Source organism: Doryrhamphus excisus, linkage group LG2 (genome assembly GCF_037039965.1).
Source record: "Doryrhamphus excisus strain RoL-2023G ecotype Guam linkage group LG2, RoL_Dexc_Guam_v1.1, whole genome shotgun sequence".
NCBI lineage: Eukaryota > Metazoa > Chordata > Actinopteri > Syngnathiformes > Syngnathidae > Doryrhamphus > Doryrhamphus excisus.
Genome location: NC_136358.1, coordinates 21,141,188 through 21,163,524, shown reverse-complemented (window position 1 = coordinate 21,163,524; position 22,337 = coordinate 21,141,188). Strand labels below are relative to the sequence as shown.

General features: G+C 47.5%; 1 protein-coding gene across 2 annotated transcripts; it reads right to left on the bottom strand.

The window, feature by feature from the left end:
* Positions 1 to 912: 912 nt before the first annotated feature.
* Positions 913 to 20,886, bottom strand: col1a1b (collagen, type I, alpha 1b). 2 transcript variants are annotated; one of them, XM_058078149.2, is made up of 53 exons: positions 20,675 to 20,886; positions 19,100 to 19,227; positions 13,445 to 13,518; positions 11,597 to 11,788; positions 11,086 to 11,105; positions 10,965 to 10,994; positions 10,624 to 10,716; positions 10,457 to 10,528; positions 10,322 to 10,366; positions 10,192 to 10,245; positions 10,058 to 10,111; positions 9,930 to 9,983; positions 9,784 to 9,837; positions 9,655 to 9,708; positions 9,522 to 9,566; positions 9,393 to 9,446; positions 9,251 to 9,295; positions 9,117 to 9,170; positions 8,909 to 9,007; positions 8,786 to 8,830; positions 8,613 to 8,711; positions 8,477 to 8,530; positions 8,292 to 8,399; positions 8,146 to 8,199; positions 7,971 to 8,069; positions 7,861 to 7,914; positions 7,687 to 7,785; positions 7,555 to 7,608; positions 7,424 to 7,477; positions 7,293 to 7,346; positions 7,163 to 7,216; positions 7,036 to 7,080; positions 6,860 to 6,958; positions 5,866 to 5,973; positions 5,670 to 5,777; positions 5,265 to 5,318; positions 5,131 to 5,184; positions 4,952 to 5,059; positions 4,812 to 4,865; positions 4,682 to 4,735; positions 4,439 to 4,600; positions 4,257 to 4,364; positions 4,078 to 4,185; positions 3,942 to 3,995; positions 3,764 to 3,871; positions 3,632 to 3,685; positions 3,444 to 3,551; positions 3,314 to 3,367; positions 3,127 to 3,234; positions 2,770 to 3,052; positions 2,504 to 2,694; positions 2,190 to 2,432; positions 913 to 2,077 (listed from the first exon to the last, which is right to left on the bottom strand). In XM_058078149.2, the coding sequence occupies exons 3-53, from the start codon at positions 13,491 to 13,493 to the stop codon at positions 1,931 to 1,933; spliced, it is 4,308 nt and encodes a 1,435-aa protein (XP_057934132.2). In that variant the 5' UTR covers positions 13,494 to 13,518; positions 19,100 to 19,227; positions 20,675 to 20,886; the 3' UTR covers positions 913 to 1,930. The 2 variants fall into 2 exon arrangements, with proteins under 2 accessions (XP_057934132.2, XP_057934126.2); XM_058078143.2 differs by lacking the exons at positions 13,445 to 13,518; positions 19,100 to 19,227; positions 20,675 to 20,886 and adding an exon at positions 12,654 to 12,878.
* Positions 20,887 to 22,337: the final 1,451 nt, after the last annotated feature.

The following is a 22,337-nucleotide window of genomic DNA, read 5'->3' as shown; positions in this document are numbered from 1 at the left end:
TCACTTACTCACTGCTGGCTCTACACATTAGTGGTGTGCAAAATCGTTCATTTCAGTGAACCGGTTCATTCCGGTTCATTCAGTAAAAAGATTCGTTCATTTCGGTCAATTGGTCGTTAGCCTGTGATCTCCCCCTGTGCATAGACCCGGTCAGCCGTGTCGAGTCAGTCCGTTCTCCATCTTCACCAAAATGAATAGTAAACCTCCACGAATGCCACGAGGAGCATTAGGTAAGTGTGTGTTTTCAGTATCTAAACACGATGTTATCTAAAAAGTATCTCAGACTATTCATGAAACTTGTAAAAAAACACAAGAAAATGGATAAATATAATAACTTGTCACCTGCTGATCGTTAGGGCGGCCATTTTGATTTGATTGGGCAAACCTACAACAAATCCCATATCACTGGAACGCAGGTAGAGATCGTGACTGAAATGAAAGACACAACACGGTAAGACATCCTATAAATACAAAATATCTAATACTTTGACAGAAAGGTTGTTTTTACCACCAAAATCATCCATTAACCCAATAATTTTAAAAGCAAAACTCACATCCAATTTACCCTGAATTCCTTTTGCAACAACTACCGCACTCTGTCCACTAGAGGTCGCCAAAGTCGCTTCTTTTTAGGGCCGCAAGGTCCAAAGTAACAGTACCTGTTTTTACTGCTACTAAAATGTTCCCATTTGTGAGTTCCGTGGCGAAACTTTATGGACATAAGGTGCTGTGTGTTTTGATCCCGGCAGGTGCATTTTCCACCTTAAATGGGCATTAATAAATGACCCTGTGAAAAACATTTGTTTTTGTGGGAAACACAAATGGCGCTGTTGTGGAAGAGTTGGTACCTGGACGACGTGAGGGGTTGTTCACAACAGTTCCAACATAGGACAGTGAAAAGCCGGCCACGGATTAGAACCACTTCACATGCTTTATTTCAGCACCCAGAAAAAAAATAATTAAAAACATCTTGATTTATTATACATGTACAACATAAGTACACAATCTCCTTTTCAACCATGAATGTGGGTCTGCTTCTGGTTGTTGGCTTTTTTTTTTTCATTGAGAAAACAAACAACATAAACAACAGGGCGGGAGATGTGTGCTTGTTTTTTTTTTTAGTGAAGATGACTTTTCCACAGCAGACAAAAAAAGAATGAACACGGAACAAAACGGGCAGAAGAATGGAAAGTGTCACTTGCTTTTATCTACAATGACATGCGTTACAAACAACTGCAATGCAAAGACAACAAGAGTCAATTTTGTAGCACCAAAGCTTCCGCAGGCACGAGTGGTCAGAATGGCACCAACATTTGGAGCTCACTTTTAGCACCTTGACATGTTTGCATGCTTCACAATAGACTTGTGTTGCTGTTGTGTAAAATATAACCCTTTTCCTTTAAGAAAAAAAAAATGGCGGTGACTTCTTGTTAGGAGATAGCCATGATTACTTGGTGCGCTTTTTCAGTTTTGATCTTACGGTTCCCATGTGACAATTTTACAACAAGGAGACACGTCACACTTTTTACAATTTATTTAACACCAGAAAAATGGTACATATCATTTGTTGATTTTTAAAGTCCTTCCGCAGTGGGTGAAAAATGGCCAAAGTCACCTGCGTCTCATCGCGATGGTTATTTTTTTTTTCCCTCAAACTCCAAGGGGGACATTTTACACAAGTTATATGTTCTTGTTGCCGTCGGAAACCAAGATTTTTTAGTTTGAAAGTGTCCTTGTGGAGAAGCAGTCCCGAAACGTCTCATGATTGGGGGAAAAAAAAGAAAACATGGTGTCTTCAGTGGAGTGGTTTTAACAAGCATGTGGACCGATGGCGGCCGAATGAGTTTTGAATGCATAGAAAATCATATTTAGAGATGACTGCGAGAAAAAAAACCAACAATGTCATGTCCATATTTCTTCCTTTTCTTTTTTACAAGAAGCAAACTGGGCCAACTTCGACGCCAAATTCCTGATCGGGGGCACCAACATCCATAGGAGCAATGTCAATGATTGGCAGGCGGGATGTTTTCGATGTCTTGTAGTCGATGACCGTCTTGCCCCAAGAGCCAGTGTGCGACTGCGGACACAAAGAAAGGCCACGCTCAGAAACACGGGAGTTTGACCCGAAGACGTGCGGCCCGCGTGTGTGCCCGCCCGTGTGCCCGCGTGCCCGTGTGTGTGCGACTTACCGTGCAGCCGTCCTCGTTGACGCTGTACGTGAAGCGGCTGTTGCCCTCGGCTCTGATCTCCACGTCGTTGGAGCCCTGGAGGAGCAGGGCCTTCTTGAGGTTCCCGGAGGCCGAGTCCATGTAGGCGATGCTGTTCTTGCAGTGGTACGTGATGTTCTGGGAGGCCTGGTTGGCCATCAGGCGCATGAAGGTCATCTGGATGCTGACATCCTCGGAATCAGCTCCATCGCTGCCATACTGGAACTGCAGGGTGGGGGGGGACATTATTAGTTGTTGTCGGGCCTACAGAACCGGGATAAAGGGTCTTCTCTCACCTGGAATCCACCGGTCATGGACTCACTGAACCAGACGTGCTTCTTCTCTCTGGGGTTCTTGCTGCGGTACCAGTTCTTCATGGGGATGGTGGACTGGCTGGGGTAGATGCAGGTCTCGCCGGTCTCCATGTTGCAGTGGACCTTGATGGCGTCCAGAGAGGAGCCCTGGTTGGGGTCCACCCAGTAGGTGCCTGGAGGAGACGAGGCCAAGGTGAGACGGCCGTGGAGGAGGTCTTAGCTGCGTTGGGTTCTTTCTCTCCACTCACCGCTCTTCCACTCGGGGTGGCACATCCTCAGGTCACGGCACATGCGGGCGGGGCTCTTCTGGGTGCCGTCGGGGCTGCGGAGCTTCTCGATCCTGCTGGTCAGAGACTCCAGAGTGGAGTCCACCTCCATGTCGCGATCGCGCAGCACGTTGGGGTCGTCGGCGCGGTAGTGACCGCCGCGGAAGGGATCGGGGGCCTTCTCCTGAATGGGCTGGCTGATGAAGTCGAATCCACCACCGGGAGCACCAGGGGGTCCGGGAGGTCCGGGAGGTCCAGCAGGACCCTAGAGGACAAAGTAAAGGACTTACAAACCTTTCAGGTTCAAGGTGGACATCGAAGAGCGTGCAAGGAACTTACAGCAGGTCCCATCTCTCCATTGCGACCACGAGGTCCAGGAGGTCCAATGGGTCCGGGAATACCGTTCATGCCATCCTTACCAGGGGAACCGTTAGATCCAGCAGGTCCCTGTGGGGCAAGAGTGCTGACTTAAATCTGTCTCTTAAATGGGAGCACATCTCCGGCTCTTAGGACAGAGTCTACTCACTCTTGGTCCAGCGGGTCCAGAGGCTCCAGCGGGTCCTCTCTCTCCAGCAGCTCCCTGGAGAAGAAGAAGAAGAAGAACCATCATGAGAATGTGTTCACAGTCTGAACCTAATAGTCCATCTCGCACTCACAGAAGGTCCGGGCAGACCACTCATGCCGGTGAATCCTCTGTGTCCCTTGTGTCCTCTCTCTCCGGCCTCACCGGCCTCTCCTCGGTCTCCCTTGGCTCCGGCGGGGCCCTACAGGACAGACCAAGACCCATGAAGCCGACCGTGCGACTCAGGTTGATACAAACATAACAGAAGAGCGAGAAACTTACGGCGGGACCACGAGCGCCAGCGGCACCAGAAGGACCAGCGGGACCAGCGGGACCCTGAAAGAGAAACGGTTCCAATGTCAGGCCATTGCAAAGTCAGGACGGCATTTTGGGACAAGCCGGGACGGGACGTACAGGCTCTCCACGATCACCAGTCTTGCCAGAGGGGCCAACGGCGCCGGGGGCTCCGGGAGCACCAGGAGGACCAGGGGGTCCGGCAACACCAGCCTCACCACGGTTTCCCTAGGAGACGACACAAGCGGTGAGACGGCTGTGATGTGACCAAGACGCCATTCCATCGGAGGAAGCTTACTTTGGGGCCGGCGGCTCCATCGCGACCGGGTGCACCATCGTGTCCCTGAGATCCCTGTGGAGGAGCGGCCAAATTTGATTAGTTTGCTCAGGAAACAAGGCGGTCTGAAGACCCGCTTTTAATCGACACCACTAACCTCGCGACCAGCCTCTCCGGGAGCACCAGCCAGTCCAGGAGGTCCAGCAGGTCCAGGGGCTCCACGCTCTCCAACGGGTCCACCAGGTCCCTGCTTGCCAGGCTCACCCTGAATCACAGACAGCGTTAGCAACATGCTAATGCTAACAGCCAGAGAACAGCAGCCTCCGGGACACTCACAGCAGGGCCGGGAAGACCAGCGAAACCACGCTCTCCACGCAGTCCAGGAAGACCCACAATACCACGCTGTCCACCGATACCTTGGGGTCCGGGAAGACCGGCGGCACCCTGTAGAGAGGGGCACTCTGGTTCAGTTCCAGCCCATAAAGTCCGAGTCTTACTTTGCTTTAGAGAAGACTTACAGGGGCTCCATCGGCACCAGGGGATCCTCTCTCACCAGCAGGTCCGGCAAGTCCAGCAGCACCAGGCTCTCCAGCACGACCGGCGGGACCAGTCTCACCACGAGCTCCCCTTGCGCCATCTTTGCCAACAGGTCCTGCAGGTCCGGGGGCTCCGGCAGCTCCCTAGCAGAGACACGGAGAAGGTATTAGCACAATGTTCCTCAAATAAGAGCTTTCAAGAGTCCGATGGTGGAGGACACCTACAGAGGGGCCAGCGGGTCCAACTCTGCCAGCGGGTCCAGGGAAACCAGTAGCACCCTAACACAGAAGTCAAGTAGAAGAGGTCAAGGCTGGTCCACATTGCTTGGTCACACAAAGCAAGGTGAGAACTTACAGGAGGTCCAGCACCACCACGAGCGCCCTTGGCTCCAGCAGGACCAGGAGGTCCCTGTGGACGCAAATGTTTGAAGATGAGACCAGAAGCGGAATCTTCGGATTGTGAATTTGATGTGATGAAACTGCAAGTCCGCCCACCTGAGGTCCAGCAGCTCCAACGGGTCCGCCGGGTCCAGGAGCTCCAGCGTCTCCCTTGGGTCCGGTGTCACCAGTCTCTCCCTTGGCACCAGCCTGACCATCAGCACCCTGAATTGGGAGGACAAGACGTGAGCACGCGGTGCCACGGCGAGACTCGGGGAAAAGGCAGGGGTTCTTACAGGGGGTCCGGCAAATCCAGCAGGTCCGGCAGGTCCAGCCTCTCCACGCTCACCCTGAAGGCATGAAAGGTGACGTGACCCTCAGACATCATAAAGTACAGTTGGTGAGCAGGTGCGGGTGAAGGAGAACTTACAGGGGAACCGCGGGGACCGGTGGGTCCAACAGATCCAACGGGGCCAGGCTCACCCTAAAACCACAAGCAGAGGAACCCAAGTTTAAGATCCAGCCATCCAAGGGCGGCATTAAGGGCGGGTGGGCACGGAGGGCCGGAGGTGGGGTGACTGGGGACGGGGTGACTTAATCCTTGAAGCGCCAGTCATGAGGTTCATACATGGTAGCCATCTGCGGGTCTGTTGCTAGGCAACGTTTAGCAGTTGATGCCGTTTGAACCCCTCGCCATGACAACCCACAAGGAGCACATACTGGAGCCGATGCTTTGCTTCGCCGTGTTCGGGGTGGCAGGAAGGGGGCGTGTAGCAGGGGTGGTCGAAACGCCGGGAAGTGGTAATATCAAAAGGATGGCGTCCTATGGTCTTACCTTCTCACCCTGAGCACCAGGAGGTCCGGGGGGTCCAATAGCACCAGTCATACCACGGATACCGTCTTTGCCGACGGCACCATCGGCTCCCTTGACGCCGGCATCGCCCTGAGGGGAGAAGGTTCCCGCATGGCCGCGTTAGGACTTGATGACAAGATCATCCATGAAAAAACGGGACAGATAAAAAGCGTCATACTCTTTCTCCCTTCACGCCAGGCAGACCTGCAGCTCCACGCTCGCCGGGCATTCCCTGCATACCGGGACTTCCAGCAGCACCGTTGGCACCGGCAGCACCGGGCTCTCCCTGCACACATAATCAATAAATATAGTCAAGGCAAATAAATATAGATATATAATATACAGTGTGAATAGAATTGCATGAATGTCGAAATGCCTTTCCATCTTCATTGCTGTGTAATGATGTGAATGGATAAATTATAACTATATATACTACAAAAAAACATCAATAATACAATAAACAGTAAGGGATGAAAGTACTGCAGGTATATAAAACTATATACAGAAATAAATTGTATATAATATAAAAATAAATAAGGGGTGAAAATATTTAACATATAAATATAATAACAGTTAAACAGTTAAAGTCACTAAAATCAAAACAAATACCATAAATAAATAAATAAATAATATAAACATGAATAGAATATGTGAGAAATAAATATGAAATCAAATAATATAGAAATAAACATTTAAAAGGCAAAACAATAAGTACATAAAAATATATTAAAACAAAATATATATAAATATACATAAAAATTAAAGTGCATAAAATATATGTATAAGAAATATATGTTGTATCATATATTTGTTTGAAAAAGTAAAAAATAATCAATAAGTAAAATAGATGTACTAGATAAAAATAATGAAAATACTAATAAGTAAGGGGGGAAATTGGAGGTAGCTAAAGCTAGCTTGGTTGTCATTTAGCTGGAAACGTCTGCTGATTACATTTTAGCAGCGTGTCATTGAATGCACTTTTACAAAATCAAAGTAGACTAGACTTTGACGTGCGGCTCTGAGGATGCCAGGAGTTTTGACAACGCCACATGAGCTAGCTAGCTAGCTAGAAACACATTATTCCGGATCATTCCCACACACGAGGAGCTCATTTCTGGTAGCATAAGAACTATTTGGCCTGTTTCTGACATTCCCAAGGGTCTCAGACGTACCTTAGGTCCATCGTTACCAGAGGGGCCAGGAGCCCCACGGGGTCCGCTTGGGCCAGCGAGGCCAGGAGCACCACGCTCACCAGGGAAACCTCTGTCACCCTAAAAGAGAAAAGCCACGTGTGTCAGGACTAAGTAGACCCCGGGAACCAGGTTTAGTGGACATGCGGGATACTCACTCGTGGTCCAGATGGGCCATGAGGTCCAACCTCACCAGCAACACCCTGATGGGAAGAAAAGCGGTTCCTCATCAACACGGTTCTTGAGTATAAAAAGGAAGACTTGACAATTCTCTGTGACGCCTACCTGCTCACCAGGCTTGCCAGTCTCACCAGTAGCACCTTGGGGTCCAGGAAGACCCTGTATGAGGAAGTGAAGCAGTGAAAATCTCCTCACCAAAGACCTAATAGGTGGCAGGGATCTCCTCGGAACTCACCTGGAATCCGGGAGGTCCGGCAGAACCAATCTCTCCCTTCTCTCCAGCAGGTCCCTGAAGAGAAGAAGAACAAGCGATGAGTTTTATCTTACCACTTCTGAACAGTGAGATGAAAAAGAGAATATACGCACAGCAGGGCCAGAAGGTCCAGGAGCACCGACGTCACCATCTTTGCCAGGGGCACCCTGAAAAGGAGAGAGACGTTTGCTTTCATGGAGGTGCGGATTTGGAAATGTTCAGGTATGAAAATACGAATACTCACAACGGGGCCGACAGCGCCAGAGGGACCTTTCTCGCCAGCCTTGCCGTTCTCACCCTGAACAAGACAAGAACACGTCAGCGTTTGAAGCACATCTCCCGTTTCAGGTTTGGACTTTCAGCGTCCGACACTCACAGCAACTCCCTTGGGTCCGGGGAATCCCATGACTCCGGGCTGTCCTCTGGCTCCAGCGGGGCCAGCGGGTCCGGGGCGTCCATCTTGTCCAGAAGGACCCTTTTAGAAGAGCATCATGTTGAACATAGACTCCACCGAGTGCTTCAAGGTTCTCCTGAGTGAATTTCCACTTACAGCAGGTCCGGCTTTGCCGTCAGCGCCAGTGCTTCCGGGGCTACCAGTCATACCCTGAGAAGAAATGAGGTTTAGAGAGCGGCCATCATCTGGAGCATCAGCAAACTCACCTTGGATCCAGGGGCACCGGGGGCACCAGGAGCTCCAGCTTCACCAGTGGCTCCCTGAGCTCCCATTGGTCCGGTGGCACCGCGCTCACCGGGGGCTCCCTGCCACATGAGAAGAAGCGGGTTAGCAAAGTCCATCGTCGCCTGGAAGCAACCTGCAGGTGATTGGCCGACTCACCTTGCCACCGACGCCTCCATCAGCTCCAGGGAAACCACGAGCACCAGGAGCACCCTAGAAGGAGAAGCAGATCACGTCACTGGGTGCCCATCACAGTTTGGGACGGATGTTCTTGACGTGCATCACAGAATGAACCAGCAACATACACGCTCTCCAGGAGGTCCACGGGGTCCACCAACGCCGGGCTCTCCGCGAGGTCCTCTCTTGCCTTCCTCGCCAGAGGGGCCAGGAAGTCCCTGAACTCCAGCGGGGCCCTAAGGAGAGGATTGGGTCATTGTTGTGTCACCAAATAAGAGGAGAAATCCAGATCTTCGTATGTGTGGAAGCTTACAGTCTCTCCCTTGGTACCGGGCTCTCCTTTGGGTCCAGAGGGACCTGGGTCACCCTGTAGGAACCCAGAACCCACACCGTTACCATCGTACACGTGCCAAAACCACTACCACTCTCATTATCTGCTGACCACTCACGTTGTTACCCTTGGGACCAGGAGCACCAATGGCACCCTGACCTCCAGCAGGACCACGAGCACCAGGGAAACCGGGAGCACCAGCAATACCAGCAGGACCCTTTAAGGATATGGAGGTTAAATGAGGTCCTGATGTGGATTCAGGGGGTGCCAGATGTGATACGAGATACTTACAGTTGCACCCTTGGCACCAGGCTGGCCATCAGATCCTGGGGCACCCTACGGGGACAGCACCAACGCCAACATCACTGCCATGTTTCTTTGACCAAAAGTCCATAAAGTCCCGTCTTTACTCACGGCAGGTCCGGCAGCTCCCTGGGGTCCAGGGTTACCAGGCTCACCACGGGCTCCCTGAGGTCCATCGGATCCACGGCCTCCTTGGGGACCAGTCTCTCCCTGGTTTGGGAAAGAACATGTAAATATGGGACCCATTCATAAATGATGTCGTGATGTCATCACAAAGCGCCTCAAGTGAAGCAATAAACTTTAAGTCTGGGTGATTTACCTTCACACCAGCACCACCGGGGAATCCAGGGGGGCCGGCAGGTCCAGTAGGTCCCTGGAGAATGACAACGCATGACGTCAGCAGAGAAGCACGTGAACGGAACAAGACGAGCAGGTGAAATGCCAAATACTCACAGGGGGTCCGGCAGGGCCAGCGTTGCCATCGTTACCACGAGCACCCTACGTAGGAGACATTCAAGGAAATAGTCTGGGAAGTTAGTTCCGGTTCCGATAATTCCGCTGTATTTGCAGTCATGGAATAGCGAGTCATGCTTACAGCAGGGCCGGCAGGGCCGGGACGTCCTCTCTCACCAGGAAGACCACGAGCACCCTGGAGAAGGCACAACGTTAGCATGAAATGACCCGAAAGGATTCATCCTGTCACTAGGCAAGACTTAGGACCCACCATGGCTCCGGGGATTCCGTTCTCACCAGTGGCACCAGCCTCTCCCTGTCGACAAACCCCAGACAGATTTTCATCAAATCTGGAAAAGTTTGGGGATGGGATTCCATCCATTCCAACGGCGCCTTCCTCTTACCTTGGGTCCAGCGGGTCCAGCATCTCCCTTGGCTCCATCCAGACCACTGAAACCCTGCAGACAAAATCATCAACGTGATGTCATCACAGCAGCACCAACATCACGGGCGTCACAGGGTCACCAACTCACTCTGTGTCCCTTGATGCCGGGAAGTCCGGGGGTTCCGGGGAATCCACGGGTACCCTACGGGAGGAGGGGGATTTGGTCACGTGAAGGATCATCGGCTGATCTGCACCCCCAGTGGTGGTGGTGGAGGGGGGGGGGGGGGCACTCACCTGCAGGCCAGGGGCTCCACGCTCGCCAGGACGTCCAGCTTTGCCAGCCTCACCCTATTGAGGCACGGGTACGAGGTTAGCATAATGCTACATAGGCTAATTCCTCTAATGGTCAACAAATCCCTTACATCATCTCCGTTCTTTCCAGGGGGGCCAGCGGGACCACGGGCACCCATGGGACCCTGCGTCACAGGAGGATGGCAGTGTTACCTGGAGGTCGGTGATGGTGTCTGAGGTGTGTGATGAGGTTTTGGGTACTCACAGAAGCGCCGGGCTCACCAGGCTCTCCGGGTGGGCCAGTGAAACCCTGGGGACCCTGTTGGACAACAAAACCAGAAGATTAACCAGACTTCCCTGTTTCAGAAGCAGACAGCTGATGAGGGGACACTTACAGAGGAGCCAGGGGGTCCGGGAGGACCACGGGGACCCATTGGGCCCTGTTGATGCAGATGACAAAGAACATCAGCACAGGCTTGAAAGAAAACAAGAGAGTCCAGTCTTAGCTTAGCAAACAGGTGCTTTCATACCATGGGGCCGGGCATGGGGGGGCCACCGCTGGCCTTGGAATGGTCCACGTAGCTCATTTGAGGAGAGAAGTTCTGTGAAAAATCAGAAGAGCGAATACTGATCCAGTCTCCATCCAGGAGTCCTCTGAGACCACTTTAGCTAAAAATGATTTCATGGATTAACTCACTCCGCCAAGGCCAGGGGGCCCAGGGGGGCCGGGTGGTCCGGGAAGGCCAGGCTGTCCAGGGATTCCATCGTTGCCAGGAGGACCCATGGGACCCTAGAACAGGTCAGGTGGTCCATTAGTGAGTCATTTGCTATTCAATGTAATTAGAATCAATGACGTTACTGCATTCACTTAACGACATGTATGTCTCCTCCATGGACGTGACAACCTTTAGTTGTTAGCTTAGCATTAGCTTAATGCTCATGTCGCTTAGCATGTAAACAAACACATGCGAATGATAGATGCACCAAAGCTAACACGACAACCACGGCATTCCAAAATACAAAGAATTCCAAACTCACCCTGTCTCCCTTGGGACCATCATCTCCCTTCTGTGGTTGGGAAAAGACCAAAAAACCAAAATAAGCAACAGTCAGCGTTTAATCCACATGCACCATAGAGGATCAGTAAAAGGTCTCGTACCTCGCCGGGCATCTGGGGTCCTACGGGGGCAGAAGAGGGACAGAAAGGTCACACGCTGATCATCACGCCGTTTCAGCAATCAACAGTCATGCACGTCAGGAAGACAACTTGGGGATCATTCAGGGGAATAACAACTATGTTTCCTAAAATAAGCTGTGCTTAAATGCTTGCTCAATTTATACAAGTCTAGATTAGCGTTTTTTTTAAACCAAAAAATGTGTCAAACTGAGCAGATGAGAACATGAATGACAAACATGCTGACTAGGCACATTTGATGATGGAGCTTTACACGTTAGCCAAGATGGTGCATGCCATGCTGCATTGCTCCTCCATATCTCGGAAAACAAGCGGCGTCCTTATCCAGAGGTAAACATCATTACATGTATGGCCATGGAAATCCAAAGAAATTCCGAGTGTCCGTCTTTCCGGGCCCAAAGTGGTGCTCGGATTGGACCACAAGGTGGCGCCGAAAAAAAAGAAGCTAGGACACGAGCAGTGGAGGAGGTACCACCTTGGTCGGGGCAGATGGGGCAGCACTCCCCGTCTGGGATGATGGGGTCGGCGCAGTCGGAAGAGTCCTCGCAGATGACCTCGTCGCACATGACCGTGCCGCTGTCACACACGCAGATCTGGCACGGCTCCGGTTTCCATACATCCTTGTCGTTGTACAACTGTCCGTCTAGTGTGCAGCTGCCAAATGTGCCTGGGGGGGAAGAAGACTGGGGGTCAGACGAGCATAGCAGCAGAAGACGCAAGTCGTAGTTAGCATCTCATTGTGCTATGGACATCAATCCTTTAATGCACTAGCACTACTGTTAATCAGTCAGGTTTTAATTTCTGGTTAAAAAAATAATAATAAAAATTAAAACAAAGTTCCAGCAGATGTGCTTCCATATATTCCAAACATGAAGTGTTTTTTTTAATGGAATTATTGATTGCGGGTCAGACCTTGAAGAGAAAAGAGAAGACCTTGCGATACCAAGATTGGCCACGGAGGGGTGCTATTGTGCAACAAAACACGGCTGTGATTAATTGAGGTCTAGACTTTCAGCAGCGACGTCACACCTTTGCAATTTTTTCCATTGTCTCCCCCATACTTTGTTTGGCAGCTTTGGAAAACCAATTTGCTTTTTTTTTTTTAAGTTTGTATGGCGAAGTTGGACTTTGGTGGATCTTTCCTTGCAAAAATGAACCCAAGTCATAATGAAGACATGGCTCTCAAACAGCCTCATAAATCGACTTTAAGAGCCTTTTCTGCTTGGGTGGCTCATATGAGCCAGAACCTGTCTATGAGAATGCTGTTTTTGCTGCAAAAGCCAAACATGTCAGAGGAGACGCATCTGCACCCCCCCCCCCAGTAGGACGCGCACTGAGCGTGTATATGCACGCCAGCCAAGAAGAAAAAAAACACAATCCAGATGTGCACCAAATGGGCCTCCAAATGTTGAGAGACGCATCCAGAATAATGTGCTCAGCATCCTGTCTCTGGGGGCTGTGTCCAGTCCTGATGATGCCACCGCTTCATACCCCCCCCCCCTATTAAAAAGGTGATAAAGTGAGATACTTACTATCATCCTCGCCTTGACCTCTCACCAAAAGCACAGCAGCGCTGAGCAAAAGCGCTAACCGAATATCCACAAAGCTGAACATGTCTAAATATTAGACATGTAGATTCTTTGCGACAGGGGGGGGTCCTCTTTTGTGTCTCCTCACACGCCACTCATACACGGTAGGGTCCGGTCTGTGTGTAACTCCAATCCAGACCCCAGCAGAAACTCCCTACTGCCTCAACAAATCACTTAGCTGGCTTTTTATATGCCCTAAACTTTTTCAGGGGTGGGTGGGGGGGAGGATCGGAGAGGCAGCCTTCCCGCCCCCTAGTGCACAGGGTTGGGTGGGTGTCTGCGAACATGTCAGAAAAAACCTTGCATGCTGATGATGAGGATCGGTGACTGACACACTTGAGCGCGTCGGCGGCGACTCCTCTTGCTGGCTTTGCCGCGGAGAGTGAGCCTCCGTCGGACGGACCGAGGTGATCAGGACGGTTTGCATGCACGCAGGAAGATCTCTTCACTTCAAACATGACTTCGCTCAGCCGCAGTACCGATCCCTTGCTTTTATGTGACGGCAAAGAGACGGCTGATCCATGTGCGTAATTACGCACAACGGAAAGCATCGCTCTGCAATACAACAAGTAACACAAGCAATGGCATGAAACGCACCGGTTTGTTTAGGACGTGAAGAGTAAAGTTGCAAACGAAATAAAGAGCGGCTGAAGCTGACGCAGCCATGAGAGAAGAAGAAGAAAAGAAGGGAGGAAAAAAAGCTGGCAGATCCACAAAGCAGAAAGCTTGCTTACAATGTGGACACGTTGCAGCTTCTCCGTTTTGGACCACTCTGACCTTCATTCTCTTCTCTCTCTTCCTCTGCTTCCTGCAAGCACAAGAAGGAAGACAGTACAACAGTACTCTACAAGTACAACAGTACAACAGTACAAGATATCAACATGAAATGTTAGCACCATGATATGCTGCCTTCTTATTAGCATTTGCAGTAAAAGTCATAGAGGAATGGTACTGTAGAAGTAGTAGTACAAAGAGGAGGAGAAATAGTAGTGGTAGAATTAGTTACATTAGTAGTCTCAATATTAGCAGTTGTAATAGTAATAGTAGTAATGGCAGTAATAGACACGGTAGGAGTCGTATCAGTAGTACTCAATAGTCGTCGTGTAGTAATGTTAGTACTGGCATTAATTGATGTACTAGAAGTCATCTGTAGTAGGAGCGATAAGAATAGTATTATTCGCAGTAATAGCAGCAGTGGTACTCATAAAAACAGTAGTGTTAGGATACTGGTATTAGTGGTAGCATTGGTAGTAATAGCAGTTCTTGCAGTAGTATTCAAAATAATAGTAGTGGAAGAAATGGTATTTTTATAAATACTGGGGTTAGAGTAGTAGTAGTACTATATATTAGTGCTGGTATTGATTAGTGGCAGTGATTGTGGACTTTGCATATGTATAAATAGTAGTAGTAGTAGTATTGATATAAATAGCATTACTCACAGTTGTAGTAGCAGTTGTTGTGAAGTATTGATAGTAGTAGTCATCACATTAGTAATTGCAGTACTAGTGGCATCAGTGATACTAGTAGTAGTGCAGTAGTGTTAGTACTGGTAGTAGTAGCATTGTAAGTGTTGTTGCGGTAGTAGTCATCATAGTAGTAGTAGTAGCAGTAGTAGTAGTAGTCACATTTGTAATCTCAGGAGCAGTAATAGTAGTACTAGTCTTTGTTCAAGTTGTGTAGTTGTCAGTAGTAATATATGTAGTAGGAGTGGTAGAAGTAGTGCTAATGGTAGTCGCAGAGTGGTCGGTAGTAGTATTTGATTTTGCATGCTTGTATTAGTATGCTCAATAATAGTAGTGTAGTGGTGGTTGCAGTAGTACTAATAATGATAACATTAATATTAGTAGTGGCAAAAGTAATGATAGTAGTTATGTATATTAGTATTGTTAATAGCAGTAGTGGTGGAACTAACAATGGTAGTCTTATGAGTATTAGCAATAGTAGTAGTAGTAGTAGTAGCGTGCAGTCTTTTATGACAGGACCAAATGAGTAGTGTGCCGCAAGGAAGCATCTGTTGAGCGTCCAATGAAAAGTGCAGCACCACTTGTCAGACACGCTGACAGCTGTCAATCTCCCGTCAGGGTGACAAGCTAGGCTGTCTGCCGAGTCCTGAAGATGGACGCTTGTCCATCCTTACGTTCATTCACACTTTCTGCCTGTGTATTTTGTCGACAATGAGGTTGAAAAAAAGTACCGATTGTTGCCGTGAGTGATTGACAGGCATGTCATACGTATGATAAGGACGCCCCCCCCTAGCCCCCCGCCTTCCATCACTAGCAAGAGTACGGCACAAGCGGACGTGAAAAACGTCCACGAGTGAACTGGGGTTTAAATAGAAGTTGTAATTTTCTGCTCCGTGCCTCAGAATCCCGTCGCTGCCTTTCTGTAACAGATCGTTTTGTGGCCGCTCGTCGGGAGCGCGGCCCGGCCTCTTTTCTTTTTGGGCCGCATTCAGACCTGCAGAACATTCTAGCAGACTCCCACGGAAAACAGGAGCAGTTGGCCCCGGCCAGCTCAGGTGAGCGCCAGGCAGCTGAGCAGGTCCGAGTGGGACAAAAGCAGATGTGGGACAAAAATAACTGATCTGTGTCCACGGAGTCTTTGGAAGGCCATTCCACATTTGGACTCCTCAGCTCGTGGGAGAACATGGACATGCAAAATACCTGCACTTAGACCCAGGCTAGTAAGACTGCTAAGACCTAGGAAATGGACAAATATTAGACCTATGCTTGGGACCCTGACATCGACTTAGAGTATGACTGTAAACTTAGACAAACATAGACTCAGATTTATGCTCAGGGTTTGCTATAGACCGTAGACCACAGAGTCAGACAGACACTGACTTAGACTTGGACAAAAAAATGAGACTTTGACACACACAGACCGGAGACTTACTTCCACACTAAGCTTAGACAATAAGAGAAAGGCTGTGACATAGACTTAGACTTAGACAAAGACTTAAGATTTGAATCTTCGATTCTTTAGAGTTAATGCGTTGTGTAGAATTAATCGTAGACGTGGACATACTGTACACCTTGTATTCTATGACTATGACCTAATCATAGAATACAATTTAGACTTGGACAAATAGTTGGTTACAGACTTAAGTGTGCGACTAAGACAACAAAAATGGATTTGGAAAGACTTGAACTGCCGACAGAACATCAAAGTAAGACTTTGGCGTAGTCTTAGATATAATATACATAGAGGACATAAACAAAGACATAAGCTTTGGCATGTTTTTCAACAAATTGTAAACTTTGTCATATACTTAGGTGAAAGACTTACATATCAGATTTATACATAAACATTAGTTTTTCGATTTGAGACAAAGTAAGTGCAAGTCTTAGTCATAATGCAAGAAGTAGATATAGTAGGCTTTGGCATGGACTCAGTCAGACCTAGGTTTATACATGAACACAGTCGGTGACTTAGTCATAATGCAAAACAGCAATATGAACTTTGGCACAAACTCAGTCATAGACTTAGTTTTACACATAGTCTCAACACAGACTTCGTGACTTAACGCAAGATGAAGATACGGTGGTATGACAAAGTTTGGGCACCCCTGGTCATTTTCAAGATTTTCCATTGTAAATCCCTGGTAGTTGGGACCAGCCATTCCAGGTAAATAGATCATAAAGCAGACCAACACGGGGATAGATGACAAGTGGAATGAAGTTTATAGGATTTACAGAAAGCTTGTGACATAGAGCGGCTAAAAAGACTACACTTTACATTCCCAGCAAGCCTGGAAGCGGCGGCGTGCGGCCTCGTCCACGTGTTTCTACTTGTAAGTGCCTCCAAAATCCAGCCCAGGGCTCCACTTCCCCCTGCAATACTTTTAGTATTAGCATTTAAATGTAACATCTTCACCTAGCTGACAGCTCTCCAGTCTGATGCCCAATAATAAACCTACTGTGCAATGAATACCTCTTTGACACAACGTATTGTCTTTAGAGGAGCTAAAACACACAAAAAAAACAATATTTTCATGTGTTTTTCCCCCACAAGAAGATGTGCTAATACAAGTACAATGTTTTACCCGGAAACTATTTTTACATGTTTATGTTTTTTATGCTTAAATGTGTTTTCATCAAGTGTTGAGAATTCACAAAAGTGAAACTTTAATATAACCTCTGCAATATCATCTTACACATTTTCTACTTTAAATGTGTTTTATATGGTAAATTGACTTTCACATGTATAGTCTTCCCTCACTGTATCGCAGTTTGAATATCGCTCCCTGTGGTTGACTTTGGCCTATTATTAGTCAACAATATTGAAATACAAGTTCTATGTAGTATGGTCAGTAATAATATGAGCCATGACATTACCTTCCACACTACATAAAGAATGGCTACTCAGCCGAAATGACGCAGCTGAGACGCAAATGCCATGACCGAGACTGAAAGGAGAAAACGCTTCTCTTCTCATTGCGTGTGGAAGTGGTATTTTTTTGCCGTCTTTGCCCATCCTCCCCAGTCCGTTTGAAACACTTTTTCAGTTAAGAATAAGTCAATTGGAGAGGCTAATTAGTTTGATTTGATATGTCCCTGTAGTGATCCTGAAGTGCTGGTGTAAAACAATCATAGGTGACTATTGTGATGTTATTTCATGTCTGTAGTTCTCTAATGTTAAAACACATAATTTGAAAGTCAGAAACAGGATTTCTAAGCTTTAACTACAAAAAAAAATCAGTTTATTAATACTGAATCCTACTTTGTGGAAATTCACTTTGGGGAATCCGGTCTGGATCCAATTTTTATTCCCACACTTACAGTGAAGAAAATAAGTATTTGAACACCCTGCTATTTTGCTATTTCTCCCACTTAGAAATCATGGAGGGGTCTGAAATTTTCATCGTAGGTGCATGTCCACTGTGAGAGAGATAAACTAAAAAGAAAAATCCAGAAATCACAATGCATGATTTTTTAACAATTTATTTGTGTGATACAGCTGCAAATAAGTATTTGAACACCTGTGTATCATCTAGAATTCTGACCCTGAAAGACCTGTTAGTCTGCCCATTAGAAGTCCACCTGCACTCCATGTATCATCCTGAATCAGATGCACCTGTTTGAGGTCGTTAGCTGCATAAAGACACCTGTCCACCCCATACAATCAGTAAGACTTTAACTTGTAACATGGCGAAGACCAAAGAGCTGTCCAAAGACACCAGAGACAAAATTGTACACCTCCACAAGGCTGGAAAGGGCTACGGAGCAATTACCAAGCAGCTTGGTGAAAAAAGGTCCACTGTTGGAGCTATCATTAGAAAATGGAAGAAGCTAAACATGACGGTCAATCTCAATCGGAGTGGAGCCCCATGCAAGATATCACCTCGTGGGGTCTCAATGATTCTAAGAAAGGTGAGGAATCAGCCCAGAACTACACGACAGGACTTGGTCAATGACCTGAAAAGAGCTGGGACCACCGTTTCCAAGGTTACTGTAGGTAATACACTAAGACGTCATGATGTGAAATCATGCATGGCACGAAAGGTTCCCCTGCTTAAACCAGCACATGTCAAGGCCCGTCTTAAGTTTGCATATGACCATTTGGATGATACAGAGGAGTCATGGGAGAAAGTTTTATGGTCAGATGAGACCAAAATAGAACTTTTTGGTCATAATTCCAATAAGCGTGTTTGGAGGAAGAAGAATGAAGAGTACAATCCGAAGAACACCATCCCTACTGTGAAGCATGGGGGTGGTAGCATCATGCTTTGGGGGTGTTTTTCTGCACATGGGACAGGACGAGTGCACTGCATTAAAGAGAGGATGACTGGGGCCGTGTATTGTGAGATTTTGGGGAACAACCTCCTTCCCTCTGTCAGAGCATTGAAGATGGGTCGTGGCTGGGTCTTCCAACACGACAACGACCCGAAGCACACAGCCAGGAAAACCAAGGAGTGGCTCCGTAAGAAGCATATCAAGGTTCTAGCATGGCCCAGCCAGTCTCCAGACCTGAACCCAATCGAAAATCTTTGGAGGGAGCTCAAACTCCGTGTTTCTCAGCGACAGCCCAGAAACCTGACTGATCTAGAGAAGATCTGTGTGGAGGAGTGGGCCAAGATCCCTCCTGCAGTGTGTGCAAACCTGGTGAAAAACTACAGGAAACGTTTGACCTCTGTAATAGCAAACAAAGGCTACTGTACCAAATATTAACATTCATTTTCTCAGGTGTTCAAATACTTATTTGCAGCTGTATCACACAAATAAATTGTTAAAAAATCATGCATTGTGATTTCTGGATTTTTCTTTTTAGTTTATCTCTCTCACAGTGGACATGCACCTACGATGAAAATTTCAGACCCCTCCATGATTTCTAAGTGGGAGAAATAGCAAAATAGCAGGGTGTTCAAATACTTATTTTCTTCACTGTACCTCCTGATGATGCAGCATCACGAGGGATGGAGGATTCAGTTCCTTGCCCCACAGTACGACCACATGGAGGGGAGAGGATGGAGAACCGAACCAGCAACCTTCATGCTGGGAGACGACCGCACTACCACCTGAGGCATATTGAAGGGAGAATGGGAGGGTTTTAATCTTATCTAATCTAATAATTGCAACAGTCACATTTATTGCAAATGATCAGAAATCTGACAACATCAAAGTCAAGCTATGAATCGTTGCCTTCTTGTCATTTCCCCCCAGGGTGGTCATTATGGGAGGTGGTGGACTAGCATGCAGAGTTAGGGATTGATTGACTCCTGATTGATGAATGAATGGATGGATGAAGACCCAATACTTTTGTCCACGTACAAGCCAATGAGGCCTTTTCTTCCCAACGTCTGGTTTTCTTTTAGGCCTGGCTCTGTGCTCCATCCCAGCCCCCATCCAGCCACGCTCTCACTCTCTCTCTCTTTCCCATCCTTGCACCCCCCCCCCAGTGCCGCAGACATCCAGTCAGACAGCAGAGATGGAAAATATTACTGGATCCTTCCCTGGACTTTGAGATAAACGTGCAAGTCCGCTGGCAGGCTGCTTAAAAGCAGACGAAAAAAAGCAGCAGCAAATCACTGCTTGTTATGTTCTATGTTACTAACCTAGTCGTCAAAATCAGTGTTTTAGAACAATTTGATGATAGAGGCCATGAGTGAGCGTGGAGGAGGGTGTCATATTTCCCTGTTGAGAATATTTGCCTCACATTTTTATTATTTCACAAGCATCAAAACGTGCGGCATTGCTACTCTTTAGGCGGTGCATTCACTGCCGCTTTCTGGTGGAAGAATCCTCAGGTTTTTTTTCCATTTCCAGTTGACCCACACACTCCCGCTCTGGTTTCTTTGGGTGCTTCGTCATTCCCAACATCTGGGAAAGTTAGTCAGTCGGGCGCTTTACAGCACGCTGCTGCTTTTAACCCTAACTCTTCTTCTCTTCTTTGTCACCTTTGAGACGCTAGTTTCAAACAGTGTCCACAAGTGCAAAGAGGACATCTTCTGAGGTGGTGACGAGGTCGGGAGGGGGGGGGGGGTGTAAACTCAGAGATCCCATCTGGAAATGTGAGAAAGAAGGAGGGGCAACCGTAAGAGCGAGACAGAAGAAGAAAATAGCGCCACGGAGGAGCTTGGTGGACCTTCTCAGCGTTCTGTAGAAAGGGAAAGAAAAGGTAGAGTCCCACTCAGGGAGAGAGAGTAGAATTGGAAAAACATCCCATCTGATGCATGACTCATCCGCTCCCGGAAAAAAGTTGCAGGGGCTAAGATCCGCTATTTCAGTATTTCGCTATTTCAAGGTCCACAAACCAAATAAAGACACCTTTTTGTCCCGAGGTCCTGTATAGCGGATGTCCCCTACCATTTTGAGTTCACAGGTTGGCTCAGGTGGGGGTTGGTGAGGCAGGTTTTATACCATTTATTGTTTTTTTTGGATAGTTCCTTTTACTTTTATTCTGAAATGACAAAACACAACAAACACTTTTGCTCACTAACATGGACGCCATCTTCTACTGCTTACCCAACGGTGCGACGGAGATGCAGCAGCCTCAGCGGGGAAGCCTGGGCCTCCCTTTCCCCCGGCTAGTTTGTCCGGCTCCTTAGGAGGCATTCCCAAGCCAGTTGAGAAACATTCTCTCCAAGGTGTCCTGGGTCTTCCCCGAGGCCCCCGCACTGGTGGGACGTGCCTTGAAATCTCCCCAGGGAGGCGCCCGGGGGGCAGTTGTACTGTTTATCCCGGATACTGCTTAAGTCTTCCTCATTTCGATTCCTAATACCTGCAACAAGAGCAAGGTGATATTACATAAGTTACGTTGTGGATAATTGTTAATTAAGCATAGGTGGCCCCAACCCGGACCCAATACCGGTTTGCTGAGTAGCAATGAAAGGTCCATAAATCCATGTTAGGGGGGATTTGTTCACAAACAAAAAAACACCCAAACACTAACAGACGGAACAAGTCCACCTTTTTCCCAGATTTTTGGTCCAAATCATGAAGGACAACGTCTCTCGTCTTTATTGGGACGGCAGCCCGCATCCCAAACATCCCACTGAGGTCTCGTGGTCCCATACTGCAACAACAACAAGCACGTGTTAAGTCCATCAGTGTAACTGGCAGTCAGATCTGGATCTTTCCTTTTTTATGACTCAACAGAAGAAAAAATATGTAAGTTAGATAACACAGAGTCAATAATGGCTTTATGTGTTGCAGTATTCCATACAATCCAACAACATGAATTAAATACCAGGATGAAATAAAAGCCAAAATAGCCTGGTCTTCCATTGGCTTTAGTACATTTTTTGAGGCGCTGCAAGCGAAGCTCATCTGCACGCCATATGTGATGTTCGCTCAAAAAATACTCTCTCCACATCTCACCATCTCACACTTCACCACCATCTTGAACACCTTTTAACGTGTACTATTTGTTTGTTTTTCCCGTCAGGACAAGATAGGAAAGTTGTCCTTAATGGCTGTGTGTTTGTTTGTTTGTATTGCCAAGTATTCCAAAATAACATTGTTAAACAATTCACATTAAGTACTGTACAAGGAGTAGGATTGATCAAGCTGCCGTGTCTTTTTTGGGATTTGGAATTTTTGGGAATTTTGTCTGTCAGCCACAATCCTGATATGAGACTTGAGCTACACAAAATGACAACAGTTAATGAGGGATGAACCTACCAAAACTTAACCTCAATTGCCAAAGGGGGTACGTGAATGTGAATAAAACAATTAGCGCCAAACACTCAAAATTACAAGAATGCCTGAACGCCTCACAACACAAGGAGACCGCAGCAGGAAGAAGACAAAGCGGCGAGTTCCTTGCTCTGTGGTGCATCATATCAACAAATAAGTATGTTTCAATGATCAATTACGGATTAAGAGAGTTTTATCTTGAGTTAATTCATATTGGTCTTCCAATTAATCCCCACACAGCCCAATTTGGTATGAAATGAATATGCAGACTTAAAAGGAAACTGCACTTTTTTGGATTTTTGCCCATCATTCCCAATCCTTGTATGAAACATGAACACAAAATTTATTTATTTCCCTTTTCTACGCATTGTAACGAGAAAACACGGTAATTTCAGCTAGCTTACAATGCTGTCATTGGGATAACCTATTTAGACTATGAAGCCCTCTTAAAAAAACTCTTAACAACATTGCATCATTTGATATACATGAT